This window comes from Dendropsophus ebraccatus, chromosome 2, assembly GCF_027789765.1.
Source record: "Dendropsophus ebraccatus isolate aDenEbr1 chromosome 2, aDenEbr1.pat, whole genome shotgun sequence".
In the NCBI taxonomy this organism is placed as follows: domain Eukaryota; kingdom Metazoa; phylum Chordata; class Amphibia; order Anura; family Hylidae; genus Dendropsophus; species Dendropsophus ebraccatus.
Genome location: NC_091455.1, coordinates 65,114,498 through 65,135,731, shown reverse-complemented (window position 1 = coordinate 65,135,731; position 21,234 = coordinate 65,114,498). Strand labels below are relative to the sequence as shown.

At 40.9% G+C, this 21,234-nt stretch overlaps 1 protein-coding gene across 3 annotated transcripts in view; it reads right to left on the bottom strand.

Moving 5' to 3' along the window:
• Positions 1 to 13,766: 13,766 nt before the first annotated feature.
• The window catches only part of KCTD1 (potassium channel tetramerization domain containing 1), a 71,107-nt gene continuing 63,639 nt past the window's right edge, over positions 13,767 to 21,234 (bottom strand). For all 3 annotated transcript variants that reach the window (XM_069957675.1, XM_069957674.1, XM_069957676.1), the window contains exons 3-5: positions 15,515 to 15,659; positions 14,855 to 15,160; positions 13,767 to 14,119 (exon numbers count right to left, since the gene is read on the bottom strand). In XM_069957675.1, the coding sequence (XP_069813776.1) occupies positions 13,961 to 14,119; positions 14,855 to 15,160; positions 15,515 to 15,659 (610 nt within the window). In that variant the 3' untranslated portion in view covers positions 13,767 to 13,960. The remainder of the gene's footprint in view (positions 14,120 to 14,854; positions 15,161 to 15,514; positions 15,660 to 21,234) is intronic.

Below are 21,234 nucleotides of genomic sequence, written 5' to 3'. Positions count from 1 at the left end.
CCACGTTCCAGGGCTGCTCCTGCGTCCTCTTCTCCCGGGGGTCCCGCGCGCTCTCTAGCGTCACAGCAGCCTGTCAGCTGGTAGGCCGCTCAGCCAATCACAGGCCGGGACCGCCGCGGCCTGTGATTGGCTGAGCGGCCTATCAGCTGACAGGCCTCTGTGACGCTAGAGCGCGCGCGGGACGCAGGGAGAAGCGGACGGCAGGAGCAGCCCTGGAACGTGGATGGGTAATGTATATCGTTAGTCGCCGGCCACGCACCGCTATTAGGGTGGTATTACACGGAACGATAATCGGCCGAATTGGCCCGATTCGGCCGATTATCGCTCCGTGTAATAAATGCAACGATCAGCCGATGACAACGATCATCGGCTGATCGTTGATAAAGTTTAGAACCTATTTTCGTCGGGTGCTGACCGCGCACCGCTGCGTGTAATAGCGGTGCGTGGCCGGCGACTAACGATATACATTACCCATCCACGTTCCAGGGCTGCTCCTGCCGTCCGCTTCTCCCTGCGTCCCGCGCGCGCTCTAGCGTCACAGAGGCCTGTCAGCTGATAGGCCGCTCAGCCAATCACAGGCCGCGGCGGTCCCGGCCTGTGATTGGCTGAGCGGCCTACCAGCTGACAGGCTGCTGTGACGCTAGAGAGCGCGCGGGACCCCCGGGAGAAGCGGACGCAGGAGCAGCCCTGGAACGTGGATGGGTAATGTATGCCAGTTTAGCAAGGGCTGCAAGGACATCGGTAACGATGTCCTTGCAGCTCTTGTCAAACGATTATCGGGCCGTGTAATAGGTCCAGTAAACGAGCAACGATCTAGCAGATCGCTGCTCGTTTACAGGTATTATCGGGCCCTGCTCGGCCCGTGTAATACCACCCTTACACGCAGCGGTGCGCGGTCGGCGCCCGACGAAAATAGGTTCTAAACTTTATCAACGATCAGCCGATGATCGTTGTCATCGGCTGATCGTTGCATTTATTACACGGAGCGATAATCGGCCGAATCGGGCCAATTCGGCCGATTATCGTTCCGTGTAATACCACCCTAAGTGTCAGAACTCACTGCACATACATTTAATAAAATTGAGGTTAATGTAATGTAACCATTTGTATTGAATATACCTCTCACAATGCAAATCAAAAGAACCTGCTCTGTGCAGACACTGAACAAGCAGGTCTTTCTGGAGATGCATGCTTAGAATTCTAAATGAAAATCCAGATGACATATAGATGCTGTTTGTATATTGTAAATAGAACAAGCAGATATTTAACACATCATGTGAAAGACAATTCAACTGAGATCTTTAAAGATGAACCTATTAAAGCCGTAATTCTCAAACTGTGAGGCACACCCTGATTAGTCAATTAATGTTCTATGGGGTTCTGAAGACGGATCTAAACTTGATTGATAGATTTCTCCATTTGGGTATAGGGAGGGCACTATCCAAGGCCAGCAAGGCAGGAATAAGCCTGGGACTGCCCCGATGATTTATATAAGCAAGACAAGAGTAGTGGATTCATTAGTATGTACCATGGAGTAAAGTGGGCTTGGGCTGGATCAAGTGGGGGTATAGATTAATTTGTGATTATTGTGAGAAGGGTAATGAAATATTATGAGTTCAGTGATGTGGTGATGCATGGCAGGGTTCACCCTCAGAAGTCTTGAAAACTTTGCATTCTAGCGATTCTGGTTATTAATTTCCCAGTAGGTGGCAGTTTTGTAATTTATTATTTTGTAATGAGAGTTTTAATATTGGTATGTGATGTGACCATTTTATACAATTTCGTATGACTGGCGTTTTTATAAAATAAAACCTACATAAATAAAAAAACCTACATAAATAAAAAAAAGTAACGTCTCACACTCTAACCCCTTTGTGTGTTCCACCTTTTGTTACATACAGTACTCCATAATGACAATGAGGATTCAATTTGAAGGAATGTATGTACATTTATATATTACAAAAGACAGAATATGGAAATATTACACCCTGTTGTATTGCAAAGTTTACAGGATGCTACAATCTTGGCCGAATGGTTTTAGTTCATTTTTTTTTTTTTTATGTTTCTCCGCAGTTAGAGAGAATTTTCAGGTATTTTCAGAAATTTGTAATCAAGATCAAGTCCAGATTCTGGCTTTTTATTTTCTTATGACACCTCAGGATTTATTAATTATCATTGAGATGTTTCTGATACTTAATTGACATCTAGTTGGGGTAAATCTGCATGATTTGCAAAGGTATACACTTCTCTACATAAGGTCCCATAGTTTTTTTTTAGATTTACAGACTGACAAGATTGTGCTGAGGAGCAGATCTTGGGAAGAGTACTTAAAGAGGAAGTCCTACAAAAACAAAAATCAGCAGGCAGGAAATAATAAACAAATGAACTCGCCAGTCCGGGTCCTATTCACAGCAGCCGGCTGTCAAGTTCTGCTGGAAATCAGGTGCCTCAAGTACTCAGCTCTTCCAGCTGCAACGTCATGGCCCGGCTGAGCCAGCAATTGACTGGGGCGGTTTCAGGCCCTGCCCCCCCCCTCCCTGCCATTTTTAGTTTTATTCTTTAATGTGTACCTGTCATTAAAAATCACGGTTATTGATTGCAGTCTCACTGCTGAGACCTGTTGTGATCAGGAGATAGAGCTGGATAGAGGATGTTTCAGCTGTGCAAGCCACTTCCGGCTGTATCTCCTGATCAGCTAGTACTGAAAATGTAAGTCTATGAAGCTACATTGTTGGAATTGGTGAGCGGTTGGGGAGGGGATTGCATGGCCACTGCGCTCTCTCCCTGACTATATCTCCTGATTGCAGTGGGTCTGAGCATTAAGATCCACTGCAAGCAATAACTGTTGAGATGCCTTCTGCCATCAAAAGTTATTTTTAATGACAGTGACTCTTTAAAGGGGTTATCCAGGATTATAAAACATGGCCGCTTTCTTCCAACTTTCCAACAACAGGACAAGGACCCTAAGCGAACAGCCAAGGCAACTTATCAAACAACTCTGTAGAAACATGAAACGTGCATTATATCTAATCTCTCTATCTAACCTGACACAGTGAGAGGATCTGCAGAAGGCACTGGAGGACACCCCACATACAGGTGTATCTTACCAAGATGTAATGCTATGATTGATACTAAGGGTGTGTCAAAAACAGAATAAACAAAGGAATCTGAATACTTATATAAGTGTGTTCTTTCAGTTATACAATCACACACATTTATATATGTATTTTGTGAAACTCATGGGGAATACATGAAAATTAGCTATAAGTGGAAAAAGTCTGAATATTTCTCATTGACTTTTATAATAAAAAGGTGTATTCTGCAAAAAATATTTTCATAATAAACATATGCCAAACATATGGTATACAATTAGAACAACCTTATCCTACTTACAAAATATGTTTATATACTTACTACTACTAAAATTAAAAAAAAAAAAAAAAAAAAAAACACGTAGAAAAAGGTGGTGTGAAAGGGGTTTGGCATTGTTTTTTCAGCATTCTTTCAAACATTCCCTTTAATTATTTAAAAAGCAGACAATGAACAAGCGTGTAAAACAAGGCATGTCCTGCAGAAAGTATTGGAGAGGGTACGGTCCATACCTGAAGAAAGATGATTACCCTCACCGGTGATGTAATTTTTAGAGATGATCAAACATCGGAAAATCTTAGGTTCTATAGAACTCGAACCTTGTCGAACCTTCCGCATCTGATTCCCGATGCCTTCCTGTTCCGTGGGGAATGAGAAGACAGCCCGGGTTCCACCTGGAAAACGGATACAGCCTCTTACCTAGGCTGTATCCCAGAATTCATCTCTACCGCACTCCCATGAGGGTTCCCGGTCTCCTCAGGGACAGGAAACAATGAAAGTATAAATAGCCATCTCATTATAGCTTTTCTAGTAATTCATATAGATTTTTATATTTGTTTAGATACTACTAAACAAATTGATGGCTGAGCCTTCAGATTTTGTTGCAGAGATAGTATCTGTAGTTTTGTTAAACTCTGTTCGTTATCTTTTGAATCAATTGTTGTTTTAGGTTTGATGAAGTAATTTCAATTTTCAAATTAGCTTAAGTGTCAAGAAAGCGTTTCCAAGCTGCCACAGCATGCATGCCTCCTCTCTCCCCCACCTTGACTGATTGATATACAGATCTCAGTGTGAAAGTCTGTCCTGTAAACCATTTAGTCAAGGAACGAAGAGTTGTGGGAGGGAGGAGGCATGCATGCTGCAGCTCGGCAACTCTTCTTTGACACTTGAGCTCTTAAAAAAATGTTTGTAGTGTTCTTAAAATGTCTTAATTTGTGGTACTTTCAACCTAGGAATCTACAAGCTGCCTATAATAGGTTAAACTGGTGGGTGCTGATAGCTTCAAGGGAAAAGAATTCAGGTATTGTATACTGTTCCTGACATCCAGCTGAAAAGTACATTATGAGGTGCTATCAGTCAATAAGACTCACCAGGCGTGTTCTCAGCAAAGCTGTTTGATAAGAGCGGCAGATCTTTTTGTAGTAGACCTGATAATATTTAAGTCAAGGCTTTGTTTAGTAGCATCTAAGTAAGCTATACAATGAATAGTTAAATGGATTTCATATACTATACTCGAGTGATGCAGTAGAACCATTAGATTTCCGTATGTGATGTTACAACAGGCGCCACGTGACCCAAGCCTGCCGGGACTTTGCAACCACGATTTTTAACAATGTCCTTAAAATACAATGTCGGAAACCAGTGTGAAACAATAATGTAGTTGAAACAAATAGTCCCATCAGGTCAACCTTTTTCTATTAGCCAGAATACAGGATTGCTACAATGAGCTTCTGCTCTGGGGCAACAGGCATATTATATTATATAGCCACCCTTTAATATGATTCAGTGGGATGTACAACAATATTTCCACACAGCTAACTATAGACGCAGAATTAAATAATGGTGACGGCCAGCATCCATCACTGGGAAGAGCTCATTGCATGCAGATTATTACAGCTAATGGGTGTATATACAGGAAATTCCCTTTAATAGTAGCTGCCAGTAGCCTTGTTGGGAGTTCAGGAAGTACCTGAACAATTTGGGGGAAGACAGTAGAGTCACATTATTATGGCCACTTGTACTTTCCACAATGGTAGTGCATAGCTCAGGAAGCAAGTCACACATGGGGAGCAGGCTTGGTGGGTATATATCCCTTGTTGTTGTCATAGGTTAGCGGGACAATTCAGAGTTGCAAAAAGGGATGATTATTGGCTTTTAGTATTTCTGTGAACAGTTTATCTGCTGCCAGTGAAAGTGTACTGTGTGGACAAATGGCATTATTCAAATAAGTGACATAAAAAAACCACATGCCACTGATGTGAGAGGTGAGCTCAGCTAAAATGGTGCGCAATGGCGGACTGACACTATAGTGGAGCAGCTGACCTCCACTAAAATAAACGGGACTACCAGAAGTGTGCCGAAAACAACCGCTTGGTGAACCCTACTTAGTATGGGGCTCAGAAGAAGTCGAATGGTCACTGCACCTCAGCTAAGAAAGTCGCATTGGCAGAAAAGGCTTCAATTTTAACGGCAGTATCAGAACTGGATATCTGTAGAGATCAGCGAACCTTGAGCACGCTCGGGTTCGTCTGCACCTGAACACTCGGCCATTGACTACCAATGGCTGCAGAAGTGGGATGCAGCCCTAGAAAGTCCTAAAAGACAAGGCAATATCCATGTTTTCCAGACAGCCTTAGGGCTGCATCCAACTTCTGAAGCCACTGCTAATCAAATGCAAAGTGTTTAGGTGAAGCAACAAGGGATGTGCACAAACAGCCTTTCACACACGTTATATACCCAGCAAGCCTGCTCACCACCCATGTATAGGTAGCCTGGATATTGTTGGTGGTCATAATAATGTGACTTGTGTATTATGGGCAGCATCAATTTATGGGACTTTCTGCTCAGTTTTGCTTAGATTTACAACAATTTCCTCCTAGACCTATTCTTTTTTTTTTACATGGTTATTTGCTTGCACTCACCTGATTGACGTATAGGACTCTTTCCACCAATCAAAGTGGGGATGAGAGGTGGAAGTGGCTGTGGCACCTAAGCACTTTGGCTCTTCCTGCTTGCCACTTGGCTGAGAAATAAACATGCAATTTTATAGGTTTAGGGTCCATTTACACAGAAAGATTATCTGCCAAAGATTTGAAGCCAAAGCCAGGAATGGACTATAAACAGAGATCAGGTCATAAAGGAAAGCCTGAGATTTCTCCTCTTTTCCAATCTATTCCTGGCTTTGGCTTCAAATCTTTGGCAGATAATCTTTCTGTGCAAACGGACCCTTAGTAACCACCATCATCTCCAGAAAGGTTCAGTTTTTTTTTATACCCTAGCAGCTATCCAATGGTGTCTGCGGCTCTTAGCAGTCAATAAAGCTAATAAATTCCATTTATGCTTTTTTTATTCTATACATATTGATGCGGTTTTTAGGGATTATGTTTAGCTAAAAATATTCTTGGGAAACAGCTGCGTAAAGTCTGGCATAACATGTTCTGTACTACAGTATGGGACAGAAGTGGCTCAGGGTAGTGGAGGATCTAGTGAGTAAAGCAGTCCATTGGTAAAGATAATCTCATTGTGCCTGGGATACTGCTACTAGTAACGATGAGCGAATCTACTGTAGGAACAAAGCAAAGCACCTAATTCCTGTCTGCATTCTGCTCATCAGGTTGCAGCCTTTGAATACTGCTCCGCTCTATGCCGCTTCTCCACAGGTGCTTGGAAAAGATGGATTCAGTCCTGGGAAACTTCTCCCAGTTTCCCTGGACCGGATCCATCTTTTCCCAGCAACCAGGGAGAAGTGGCACGGAGCTGAGCAGACTTCAAAGCCCGCAGCCTGATGAGCAGAATGCAGACAGGAATCAAGTGCTTCACTTTGTTCCTACAGTAGATTCGCTCATCTCTAGTTACTAGATAAGTGTTCATTTACATAGCAGAACTTCATAACTTCAGTGGACTTTACAAGACCTAATTTTAGCTCTGCCTCGAATATGTTAAATGAATGTTCTCCCCCATAATAAAAGACAGTTCCATTTTTTTTTTTAGAAGAGCCAAATAGATTTACAATTAAAAAAAAACGTACAAGGAAGAAATACATATACATAAAAAATCTAACCATGCTCCACCCATTGACAGACAGGTATGGTCATTGTGTTTGGTAGTATGCAGACAGACAAAAAGATGTATTTTACAAATTGCTTAAGCAGGAATTTATTTGCCTAATATTCACAAATTATTAACAATAGAACAGTATTCTTAATTGTAGAGATATGCAGATCACAAGAGTCTTTTGCCAAGGTACCCAGGGTTCTGGCATATTTTCAGGGTTCTTCTAGAGGTCAGGTGTCCCATTAGGTTGTGAATTCTTTAGTTTCCACATTTGCTGCACAGAAAGGGCCTAAAGGTACATTGACACATAATGTGTTTGCCGCAGATTTCACGCTGCTGATTTTATACTGAGGTTGTCATGCTGTATAAATAAATTACTAAACACTGTCTCAAATCCGCAGCAAACGTTGTACATGTGAATGCACCCTAAAAAATTAAGCGGACACTATTCTGCAGTTTCTATATAGATAATGATTCAAAGCTTCAGTCTGTACTTTAGTCAGGAGCTGCATTCACAATTCTGCTGGTTGTCAGTTAAAACAGTAGAAGAACAGGTTGACAGGGCCTTACAGCATTGCTTATTTAGTGGCATAGTTACTTTCTTTTAAGTTTGGTTATTGAAGCAAAGTTTACATGGGTCGCATTACTTAGACTTTGAGCTGGCTAGCAGTACTGCAAGGTTTCAGCTCTGAAGCCTGCAGAATTGTTAATGGAGCTCCAAACTATAGTATGCAGTACTACATACATATCTATGTATCGACAAAGAGAATCCGTTTATGTTGTTGTCATGTAAATGATTTGACTAAAAGCATGTAAACTTCTAAAGTGAAAACTCATAAGTACCTGAGAATCTGTGACTGCTCCAGTCCTTCAAGGTCTTTACTCCGTGTTCTTTTGAGAAGTAACAAACGATTATTTTCTGTTCTTAAAGGGACCCATTACAACTTTTGTGGAATCTGTCAGCTATATATCATGCTCAGGGTAAAAAGTGTCAAGGAGGTGTTCTTGATACGCAGCATGCATACAATTTTCCTTCCCCACCAATCCCCATCTTTACTGACATATAGGGCTTGGCCTGCATTAAACCATGACAAGGAGGGGTGGGGTAGGGAGTAGGCGTGCTGGCTATGGCTCTGCAACGCCTCCTTGACACTTTAGCTCTGAACATGATATAGAGATGACAGATTCCGTTTACGCACCCCTAGTTATGGAGTTTATGTCTTTCTAGTTTAAGTGATGATGTATGTATTGAGATTCGAACGCTTAACCCAGATGATAAGTCGACTTGTTATTTCACTCTTAACTTTCTTTTTTTTCCAGAAATCAATAGTCCAGGCGATTTTGAGAAACTTTGTAATTGGGTTAATTAGGCAAATATGCCTTTATCTGCATTCAAAGCCTTTCCCAGGCCCCCCCCCCCACCCCCTCCTCTCTCTCCTTCGCTGCTCATTATCACTTAATCTTGACTAGTTTACATCAGTCGGGACCTGGCTAATCTATGGAGAGGGGAGGGGGGAGATTAGTCACCAGCAGAGAACAAAGTGGGAGCTGTGTAAAAGATGGTATTTAGAAGTCAAAGAGGTCAGTGCTGACTTCAGAGGAGATAGCCCAGTGATGTAGCTGTAAATTAACTCTTTGTTGTCCTGTTTTGGTGCCTCATCTCCCTCCTCCATAGAGAACCATGAAGACAGGGGGGAGAGCTTCAAACTGCTTTTTTATGATAGAGATGCATTTTTCGGCTAATAAACCCAATTACAAAGTTTCTTAAATCGCCTGTACTATTGATTTCTGAAAAGAAAAAACAAATGAAACAACAGTGACACTTTAAGGTTTATTATAAATGAAAAGTAAGAATAAAATATACATATAATGGAATTTGGACGTTTCACACTAACTACTTAGTTAGTAACAAGAAATTATTCTGCATATGTGATGCACTGTGTTCTGTAACATGACTGTTCCAACAACTCCTGTCCATGTTCCTCTAGAAGGCCATAGGAGGTCATAGAGAGGCCCACCCTCTATTAGCTAGAATCGGGGTAAAGAATACAAAATAAGAAAATTATGACCTCTGGAAGACACTTTTTTTAAATGAGTACCATGTAATACCAAAGTTCTCCTGCAGTGGGCAGCAGCTTCCCCAATCATCTGCCTTTTATAAACAGAAGAGGATGTCTGGATGGATAACCCCAAATAAATGTTTAAAATATCTACATATGTAATAACTATCTTAATACTGGCTTAAAAAACAAAGCAGAACTGAAAATTTAATGAGAGACATTATAAAAGGGGGAAATGAATAAAGATCAGTGCACTTTTGTCTAGGCAATGTACAATGATAGCGCTATAATAAGGTTGGGAATAAAACGGAGCATATTATGCACTTGTCCATGTGTTTAAAAAATTTCAAATTTTACGTTAGGTGCTGCTTATAAAACCTCTCTAGTTAACCTTTATCATAATCAACCATAATTACAGTACACCAGTAAACCATTCCGTGACTCATCCAGCTGGAAATAAAAGCATCACAATATTGATAGTGAACAACTTAAAAGAAGTATAAATAATACAGATAGAGAACGATTGCCAACTAAACGTCTGATCTTTGGAAGGAAGGGAAGAAAAGACGATCAATATTTAATCACCATGTTTACTAAAAATTATGTATTCCAAATATGATCCCATTAAAAATTCCAAAGGCATAACTTATAACTAAACTACAAATGGCAGTAGTGTAAAAACAGCGGCCTGTAAAATGAGGAAAAGTTTGACATTAGATACACAACCATAGACTAGTATACAGCGGTCAGAATCTGTCAAATTGATTTATACTGTACCTTTAATTTTTACCTTTTTTTGCCCAAGCAAATCCAATGGTTGAATTTAGAGAAATGAAAACACACAAAAAATAACTGGACAACTCTAAGTGGTCAAAGGTCCTAGTGTTGTTTGTTCTCCTCAGAGTCACAGCAATAATAGTATGCACATGATGGGTCCGATAGGAGCTTTATTTTTGCACTCGGCTGGTTGACGGTTTAATGGGGCAGATTTAATATTGCATATGCACTGCAATTCCGCCTTACATGACACCGCAAAATTTACGTTTCTACCTCACCTGACAAAGGGGTGTGGCTTAAAGGGCTTATCTGGTTAGGGATTTTATGTATTGCTACCCAGAGAAGGAGGACACCAAGGGAGTGCAGCGAGGTAAGCATAGGCTCTTTATTATCCTCTATATACTTGCAACAATATGCAACACTATGCACCATAAATGTGGCAGAATTCCGGTCCTACATTCTAACACACTTTAAAGTGTCACCGTCATTTGTAAAAACTTTTGACACGTCAGAGATGTCAAAAGTTTTGATCAGTCCGGGTGTACAGACCCATACTGATCCGGGGGATGGAGCAGGGAGAGGACCATGCTACAGCTCGTCCTCTCTCCGCTCTGTGTGAGAAAAGAGAGAGTCAGGCTCCATAGACTTATACTATGAGCCTGACCCATCATGTGACAGGGCTCTAGGAGAGGATCACAGTTAGTGTGGTCTTCTTATTGGTCGTTCTCCCGATCGGTACTGGTCTAAACACTCAGACCCGGACCGATCAAAACTTTTCACATGTCTCTGACGTAGCAAAAGTTTTTAAACACAACAGTGACACTTTAAGTCAGCTATTAGTTGGTCTGAACTTAAAGGGGTTTTCTTTTCTAGGGAGAAGGAAAGTTGTTATATTCAAGCCCCAATCCCCAGTGCTACCCTTCCTGAGCTGTTATCTTGGGAGGGAGAAAAACAGTGCTGGGAATGGCATGCTCCCTGGAAAAAGACCTTTAAACTAGACAGTCTGAGAAGCCAACAGATTTATCAAACCGCATAGTATACTTTCATAAATCTGGCACATTCTTAGACTATTTAGTCTAAATCTAAATATTAGGCAGTTTTAGTAAATCAATGTGTCCATTAATATAATGACTAGAGATGAGCAAACCTCGAGCATGCTCGAGTCCATCCAAACCCGAACGTTCGGCATTTGATTAGCGGTGGTTGCTGAAGTTGCATAAAGCCCTAAGGCTATGTGGAAAACATGGATATAGTCATTGGCTGTATCCATGATTTCCACATAGCCTTAGAGCTTTATCCAAGTTCAGCAGCCCCAGCTAATCAAATGCCGAACGTTCGGGTTCGGATGGACTTGAACCCGAACCCGGTTCGCGCATCTCTAATAATGACCCAATGCTACATTCGCACACTGAAATAATGGCCTCACATTGTTCTTGATTTGGCCCTAAGTATCAGAAAGAGATAAAAATAAAGCTTCCCAAGTGATATCCTTGTCCCCACCTTGACCCTTTCCTGTTTTTCAGACACGGCCTTTAAAAAAAAAAAAGGGTAAGCTATTGCAGTGGATTTAGTCTCTTCATACAGACTGACTCTTGTTCCACAAAGGTAGTGTTCCAACAGCACTCAATAATGAAGAACAAATCATACGATATGGAAGATGCACGCCTCACCAGACTGGATCATGTCTGTATAAAGTCCACAGTGAAAGAGTATGGAGACAGCATCTACATCAAAAATAGTGAAAAAATGTGGTTACTTTATTCACCAAGCCATGCAACGTTTCGGCTGTATATCAGCCTTTCAGAAATCCTTTCAAAACGTTGCATGGCTTGGTGAATAAAGTAACCATATTTTTTCACTATTTTTGAATGTTGTCTCCATACATTTTCACTGACTCTTGTTCCAGACACTACTCCATAATAACCTTTGGTAGACCACAACTAATACTTATGGGGGTTATGTAGCGCTACAAAAACATGGCCGATTTCTTCTAGAGACAGCACCACTCCTCTCCAATTTGGGCGGGGGTTTGTAATTCAGTTCCATTGAAGTGAATGGAGCTTAACTGCCAACCTAACCAGAACTGGAGACAAGAGTGGTGCTGTCTATTGAAGAAAGTGCTTTTAAGAGATTCTCCAGGACTACAAATAATATCAGACAGGTGGGGCCCAACTCGGGTAACTGACAAACCAGGTGTGCTAGGTGTGTCCTCCCTGATCTGATGTTGACAGCCATGCATTCTGTAGTCCTGAAGTACCCCTCTAATGTGAGTTGAGTTATTTGTGTGTGAACATTCTCCAACACTCCCATTACCTTGAACCTGTTGCATACCAGTGAAGACTTTTACTTTAATTTCTGACTCATCAATTTAATTGAAGCCAATTCTATGATGACATGTTTGTGTAACCATAATCAGTCACTTTTTATAGATAAAAAAAAAATTGGCTGCAAAAACAGCCACATTGATTTCCCCAGTTGCCCATACTATTCTTTTGATTTAAAGGGGTATTCCCACAATCTTGCTTGTGCCTTATTGTTCTTAACTGGTAAAATATAGAATATTTTCAAATCTATTCAGCAAAGACAAAATGCTTTCACTCCATGCTTCGTGTCTGTTTGTTTGTGCGTACTGTACTCTGTATGTCCTCCGGTAGTTCTTGTGAGGATAAACATGTGTTTTCCATTTGTAAGATATCCCCCTTGCTCTGTATAGTGAGATGGAGCATGGAGATTTTGCCCAGTTTTCTCCATGAAAACAGTGAGATGAATGGAGGAACTGGTCGGAGAAGGGAAAGAAAACCACATGGTAGTCTGTATACTCTGTACAGTTATGTGAGTATAGGTTGTCTAAAAGAGACAATGGCAGATTCTTGGATCACCCCTTTAAGTCATGCAAATAAATAGGCTTCACTATGTGTAGGCAACAGGTATACGCCAAACGCAATGTCCATACTTATATCAAAGTTGAAATAAAGAATAAAGTCTACAACCATTGCCAACATGCAAGGAGGGAATGCTCATCGGCTATAGTGAGGATACCAATGGCTCATCTTCCATCTAAAGTGAAACAGTTCTAAGTGCACAAGCAAAACAGTAGAAACTGGGCAGATCTTACTGGTAGAAAAAAAAAGTAGTAAAAGCTTTAGTCAGTATTCTTAATAATGCCAACTGGGGGTCTATAGTGACACCCTTGTACCGATATAAATAATTTGGCTTTGACTTTTACTCAGGGCTATACATTTCCCAGATGTAAATGCTCAGTGGTTAACCAAATAGAACGTTTTTCTTTTAGAAAGAGAGGTTTTTATAAACCCATCATAAATAAAGATCAGATACAGATCATAAACTTGTTCCAAGTAAACTAAAAGGGGTGGGCATGAGCAATGTATAAAAGTGGGTTTCTATCCCCTGGCTCTCTGGTGGCACCCAGAGTCCACCATACAGTTCCTGGTACTGAAGAAGCTGAAGCAAATACTAAAGCGACAGTGTTGCCCGTAACATCCAATCCACAGTGATTTCTCTAAAGCAGGTCCAACAATAAAAACGGATTGGCTGCTACGGGGGTACACCTCCATGATTTTATAAATAATCCTCTCGTTTTTATAAATAACCCGAATGTAAGTGTATTGTTGGATGCCCCCTTAGCCCCTCTCATCTCTGAAGGATTATCGTCATTGGCGTAAAATCTATACTGAACAGAATACAAACTATGAACATAAATCATCTTATGGTATATTTTCATGTGTATTGTGTCTCGGGGGTTGGAGAAAGTGTAGTATTACAGTACCCTTTCATGTTTTGAGAGTTTATTATTTGAACATCCTGCAGTTGCCGTCCTGACGTGTATTCCTGATGCCGCTGTGTAACAGCTCTTTAATGTCTTTTGAGGTGACGGAAATGTCTTTAAATCAGTGTCGGTTATGGGAACTGTGTCCCAACTGCACAGAAATTGTCCAATTTTGCATAAGAAAAGTGTCTGTTCAATCTAATGGCTCCTGCTTTATTCGAATGACAGAGGGTGCGCGAGATGTCCTTTTCAGTTCTCGTCTCAGTACATATTCACTAAACTGAGAAGAGTCAACTCCTCCTCCACATGATCCCACAATTTCAAAGCCGCGCTGCTGCAACCTCTCCAGCACCTGGAAAAGGAAAAGACATTGCATTACTGAAAGACGGGTGGGGAGGTGTATGTAACACTGTGGTACTACTATACAATATACTGCAATACAACACTTATAACAGCCGAGGATCGGTTTGCCTGGTCCTCAACTAATCACTGTCACTCTTACATGGGCCGATTATTGGCCGTAGGATTATTCCTAGCCGATAATCAACGAATGTAAAAGGCCCTTTACATGTATACAGTCATGTACGTTTAGAGTATACTGTATATAGTCTGCCAGTCAGGGTAGTGCAGTAAGATTACTTGTCTGATGGTGCGTTCACACCTACAGGATCTGCAGCTGATTTTCTGCAGCAGATTTCATTTAAATAACTGAACACAGTGGCAATACACCCTCAATAAATGACTGCCAAATGATTGTATGGCCATCAGTTATACTCCCCGTAAATTGGAACGTTCAGCACAGCCAAGCGTTCCTGTGTTCTCGAGGTCTCGCTGTGGCTTATCTCTCCCAATACAAGAGGTCGAGCGATCCCTATATCCACTGACATAATCTGTGGGTGGCCGTTTGGGTGAGCCCCATAAACCTTATACCACCAGCGGCAGGTTTGACTAAAGTATAAGATGTATGGGGACCTTTATACTCAATGAAGAGAACAGGACGCTGCCTATCTTATCTTTGGAACAGATTAACAAATCATTAACACAGAAAAATAACAAATACATATAACCTTATATTTTTTTTTTTTACCTGAACGGAGTTGAGGTGACAGTATCCATTCAGCGGAAATCTAATAACGTGTGTCGAGTCGTGGTTCCAGCCCGCGTTAACCGAATTACACATCACATCTCCAATTTCCGGAAAAACTTCCTCTATTAGAGACTTGTCTCCGCTCAATGTAATCCTTTCACCCAGATCTGGGGCAACTCTGACGACTAAGCACTCACAGGGCCTGGAAAATCGCCCAGCCTCCCTGTCCTGCTTCCACCTCTCCAGTTCCAGGAGCATGGGCTGAAGCTGAAAGTACTTGGCCTCTTCATACAGCAGTGTGTAATCCTGTAAGTTCAATACAAAAACACTAATATAAATGACAGCATTCAATCTGGACCTCTATAGGACAAAGAAGCAGAATTTCACATTTCCTTTTAAACATTGAGTTGTTCCGTCCTCACCAGACTCTGCCAAGTATTGTGTGCCTTCACATTTACTATGGTCTGGACTGAAAAAAAGACTATACATAATGTGACATCAATCTACTGGAAACATGATTAATGGAGTACTCAAGATTCCTAGATCATGGGGCAGAACTGGCATAATAAGTGGAATTCTTTAAGACGCTCATAGAAAATGTGAATCTACAGTGTGAATAAGAACAAGATTTATACAAATATACAAAAGACATTTACTCACTTTGAAATCATCAGAGATAAGAAGTTTCGATGTGCGTAGGAAGTTCAATATGTAACGAAACATTTGGCCATCTCTGTCAATGAAGTAATGTTGCTTTAAACTGTCCAAGACAATGGGCTCCGTTCCATCAAACAGTCTTCCGATTCTGCGGGAGGACAATTTATTTTATGTAAATCTGGCAATACAGGCAGAATCTATAGAATAATACAAGCAGAACCTGTATACAGCAATGGTCACATACAGTGGTGGATATAAGGAGCCTACACCTGGGAATATGGGAAGGACATATAGTCACAATGTTAGGCATGACATGAAGCTGTGACCCATCTGTATTAGATATATATACCATGTTCAGTCTCTAAGTAGTACTGAGTATATTGTTAGTACTGTATAAACATGGTGTTGCAGCACAATCTGACCACTGGGTGGCACTGCTCCGGTACCTTCAAAGCAGCTGGTTTATTAGATTCAGCAAAGCTATTGTATGTACAGAGGCATGTACAAAGGATCTAGAAACAAAGGGTAGTTGTGTCTGAATCATTGATCACTGTATTGATCATGCTACATAGTCTGTCATTCTGTAAATAAGCGTTTATGTTTAATTAATAATTATCAATGAAAACTCTATAGTTGAAGCCAGAATAAACTTTTTGCCTTTGGTTGAACCTGACAATGTTAACCATTTAAGGTATCCAAGCCATTAAAAATGTAACAAACAAACAAACAAAAACAATACAAAAAGTGTAAGTGACTGCAGAGGCCACATATGACAGGGGCACTTACACCAGGGAATAGGAAGCAGTGTCTGGGAGGGACCGGTGTTATGAATATAAGTTCACAACCCCCCCCCCCCCCCACACACACACACACACACACACACCTTGCCCCTGGCAATATTTTAGTAAACCCCTTTAAGTCCTGTAAATGGTAAGGTGGGGTAATGGATGGGGAAACCCACAGATGCTCAATCTGACTGGCAACGTTATCCAAACCCAAACGCTCAGCATTTGATTCCTTGCAGCTGCAGAAGTTGGATGCCGCTCTAGGGAGTCCTGGAAAACATTGATAAGGCCATAGGCTTTATCCACATTCTCCTGGCTGCCCTAGGGCGGCATCCAACTTCTACAGCCACTGGGAATCAAACGCAGAATGTTCGGATAATGTTGCCGAAACTAAACATTTTTACAGATCCGCTCAACACTTATGCTGACATTTATTAGTTTTTTAATTTTGAAGAACTCACTGACCCCTTGCTGTCTAATCTCCCACCCCTGGATGAGATAATCCACAGACTGGTTTTATTGTTATGGCTGATGGGTTGTATATATGTGTATATACTCATATGAGCAGACGGATGTGTGCATTACGCAGTGCCCTTCTCCCGCCTCCATCTAAACACCTAGACCTCCACAGATCTCTCAGACACATCAAAAGTTTTATTTCTTTATGAGGCAGACACTTTCTGCGCATCTTTCACAGTTCAGCACATCTGTCAGCGGAATACAGGCGCCTTTCTATCAGCTAGTAGCTAACAAAGTTTAACATAAAAAAATAAATAAATATCAACTTAGAAGCAGAAGGAAAGTGGCTGTAACCAGAGACTACCACAGGACATCTGGTCATCTGCTCAGTCACAAAGATATATAAAGATTTCCCGGAGCTCCGCTCCTTATAGCACTACAGGGTAGCAGACTTTACCTCTCCATTCCCAGGAAAATGTCCTCCATTCAGCAGTTCTAAGCAGTGCGGTGAATTATCTTCACTTTAACCATTCCCCCCTCCTTGCCTGGAAACTACCGATGCCCAGAACAGGTCAGAAGCAGCACAGCAATGCGGAATATCCATATCTACTTCTTCCTGAGTTTACATACCCTTCAATACAATTGCACCTGAGGAAGCTGGAAACGCGAAACCTGTTAGAACATCTTGGAATGACTGCCATTTTATTACTTTTGTGTGATACATACCTAAAGATTTTGGGCTATTTTTCCTGTAAATATGATGTAAAGGGAAATAACAGGGTTTGTTCCTGTTATTTTACACAGGTTCAGAAACAAGCAATTACTGTAATGGGAAAGGTGGACTTTTGAATGGACTCCAGACAAAAATGAGTGAATGGCTTAATGGATTATGAAACAAGGATAACTTCAGCTGTATTGCTGCACAGAGCACATGTTCCTAGGAATGGTGAGGTAACATCTGCTAGTGTAAGAGCTACAAGAAGTGGAGGTTTGAGTTAATCTTTATACATCTAATTTAACAATTAAATCTATTTATCTGATTCAATTATAACAAATAAAGCTTCATTGCATTTCTTTAAAAAAAGTTAGGGTATGTTCACATGTAACAGTTCCACTGCTGATTTTCCATTAAGATTCCAAAGAAGAAAATATGCAGCGTATTACAGTGGCATCCAAGTGTTGCAAAAAGAAAAGAAAATTGTGCAAAAAAACATGGTGCAAGTTTTGAAAATAGTTTCCGAGAATTTCCACCATGGATTTGACACTTTACAGCACATAGAGATAAAAGAACTGTCCAGAGCAGGAGAGGTTTTCTATGAGGATTTGCTACTGCTCTGGACAGTTCCTATCATAAACAGAGGTGGCAGCAGAGAGCACTGTGTAAGACTGGAAAGAACACATCACTTCCTGCAGGACATACAGCAGCTGATTAGCACTGGAAGACTTGAGTTTTTTTTAATAGAAATAATTTACAGATTTATACAACTTTCTAACACCTACATTTTTTTTCCCACTGGAACACCCCTTTAATACAGCAGGCGTGAAGTAAGCGTTGAATGTTAAACATGCAGGTTAGCCGTGGATACGTGGGAGATGATCCTGCTACGTGTGGACTTGGTCCTAATGTGTTATGAAGTAAGCAGAATGTACCAAACCTCTCCCTGTTTCCCAGAATTATCCCCTCCCTAAAAACCAGTCTGCTCCAGTCAAAACTCCATCTCGACCAAAAGAACGTGTACACTTGTGATTAGTTTAAGTTCTAAATGAGTTTAAGTTATGATTACATAAGGAGGCCCACAGCTGACACGTGAAGAAGTTCAGACCCTGAAGAATCCAGAGTTAAAATTCCAGAAATCCATAAAATTCCAGTTATAGAGTAAAAAGGCCATTTATATAATACACCATTTTTGTATTGCTTGAATACATCTAAAAACATAACTATTCAACTGCTATAGATTTAACCGCTTTTATCAATTAGTGTCTACAGCTACTATGCAGCCCTATGTGCCTCACCGGTTACACGCTACTAAGTCCTATCCTGCAGTTACTCCCTTCCACCAGTCTTCTACTTCTCACACATACTGCAGACAATATAACTGCAAGCTCAGACTGTATACATGGTGGTTGGAGTTTGTCACATAAAAACACATAGGTCTACTCAGAAGCCATAGATACATAGCATCATCATTTGATTCAAGTGTCTATAACCTTTAGGCCTTATACACATGTTCCGTAACTGTGTCCACAATTACCTACTTCAGTTATTACCCATTGATTTCAATTGGGCTATTCACACCATCAATAGATTATGAGTACGCAATCTGATCCACAAAAAATGAAGAAAAAAAAAAAAGGACATGTCCTAGTGCGGACCAGTAATTTTTTGCAGATTCTCCAATAGAAGTCACTGGGATCTACAACTTTTTCCACGGGCTGTAACCTTTTGGCATCTGTATCATCCGCAAAAATTGGATTGGATTTGCAATGGAGAAACTGGTTACATTTTTTTTTTACCTAAACTTGTACAGTACAGATTTAACAAATCCACCCAAAAATATAGATTGTGGATGGGCTACAGAAGCACAATCCATATTTTTTTTTACGGACTGTGAACGTTGATAGTGAAGACAGTATACGGGCTAGAAAAAAAAACACTGAATGTGTTAATAAAGCCTGTAGACAGTAGGGGGGGAGCGTTATCAAACATGGTGTAAAGTAATACTGGCTCAGTTGCCCCTAGCAACCAATCAGATTCCACTTTTCATTTTCCAAAGAGTCTGTGAGGAATGAAAGGTGGAATCTGATTGGTTGCTAGGGGTAACTGAGTCAGTTTCACTTTACACCATGTTTGATTAATCTCCCCCTAGGTGTTTAATATTGAGTTATATAAAAAATAATAAAACAACTGGATTTATGCGGTCGCTTTTCAGCCATTTTGCAAACAAAAAAAAAAAAAGGAAAAAATTTCATATGTTTTTGCATAAAAAATTGCTGTTTTAAAGGCTGAAAATACAGGCAAATTTTTATTTTAAAAAGAGCATATGGAGACTTATTTGTCTTAGGCGCCAAACACAAGCGTGACCCTGCCAAATAAGTCTGGGACCAAGCTGACAATAGTTCTAGATGTTTCATACACATACGACTCCAATATAGCAGAAACCTAAAGAGCGCTCTACCCACCGCAGGAAATAACATCATAGCGGCTTTCTTCCCATTGAATTACAGTACCTCCACTAAATAAGGGGTTATTATCTGAACTATACCATGGGTGGTTTGTCCTGTGGATCCATGTCCTATTTTCTACACCCACTTTAAGAGGATCATGTACTGCCCTTGCATTATTTTCCACTTTGTGATTCATGGGGTTTTCTACTGCTGGGAATGTAATAGTACCTAGACGTGTACACATTGTTTACTGTCGGATTATGAAAGGTTTGGTAATTATATGTGTGAGCACGTGACATCACCTCACAAGCACTCGGCTCTGCCGCTGCCTGTGAAGAATGCAGGAGTCACGTAAGGACACCCTGCACACTGGCTGGATCTGTGCTCAGGCTCAGCTTACAGGCACCCACAAGTGACTTGACAATTTGTTTTCAGCTTGCAGGGCACAACACGCCTCTCTAAAAACACCTATCACACGCCAATTGTTTGACAACCCAGAGCGAGGCGTAATTAGCTGGATATGGGTTATAGCCGGACCTGACAGACTGGAAAAAAGGGATACAATGTGCTAAAAATGCCACAAGAAATACTTAAATTAGGATTTATGAAGAGAGGGAGAATTCTTATGTACATACAACATCCGGCCCGGTTTCTTCTGTATGATTTTGAGACCAAATAAAGTTTATTGGTAGAGATTAGAGATGAGCTAATTTACAGTATTAACAAAACAAAGCGCTTCATTAGCCCGGCAGTAAGCTTATCAGCCATTGAACTCTGTGCCTCTCCAGGTGCCTGGAAAAGCTGGATCCAGTTCTGGAAAACAGGGAGAAGCCGACTGCTGGGCTAACAAAGCGCTTTGCTTTCTTATTACTGTAAATTTGCTCATCTTGTAGAGATGTTAGACACCCACAATATCTTATTACAGCCCAGAACTGAGGACACTACTGCGCATAAGTCCTACAAGGGACAAAACCCCTAAAAGACATAGGGGGACATTTATGAAAATAATATAAGACTAGAGTACTTGTCTGCCAGTCTTCATAAATCCCATAGTGATGCCTGGAGAAACCTGCTATAATAAACCAAATTAATATTCATAACCCCATGCAAATGCAGATATTGTTCAGATTGTATGATGCATGGGTGATTTATTGGTTTCAGATCTATCTTATGGGCTGTGGGTAGGACAATGGTGAGTTCTTGGCGATCCGTGGACCCATCAGCAGCTGCATCTGCTCTTTAGTTACATGGGCACATGCTCCTTTTCTTTTTTTTCTTACATTGTCTGCCAAGGTCCGGTTGGTTCAGACTACA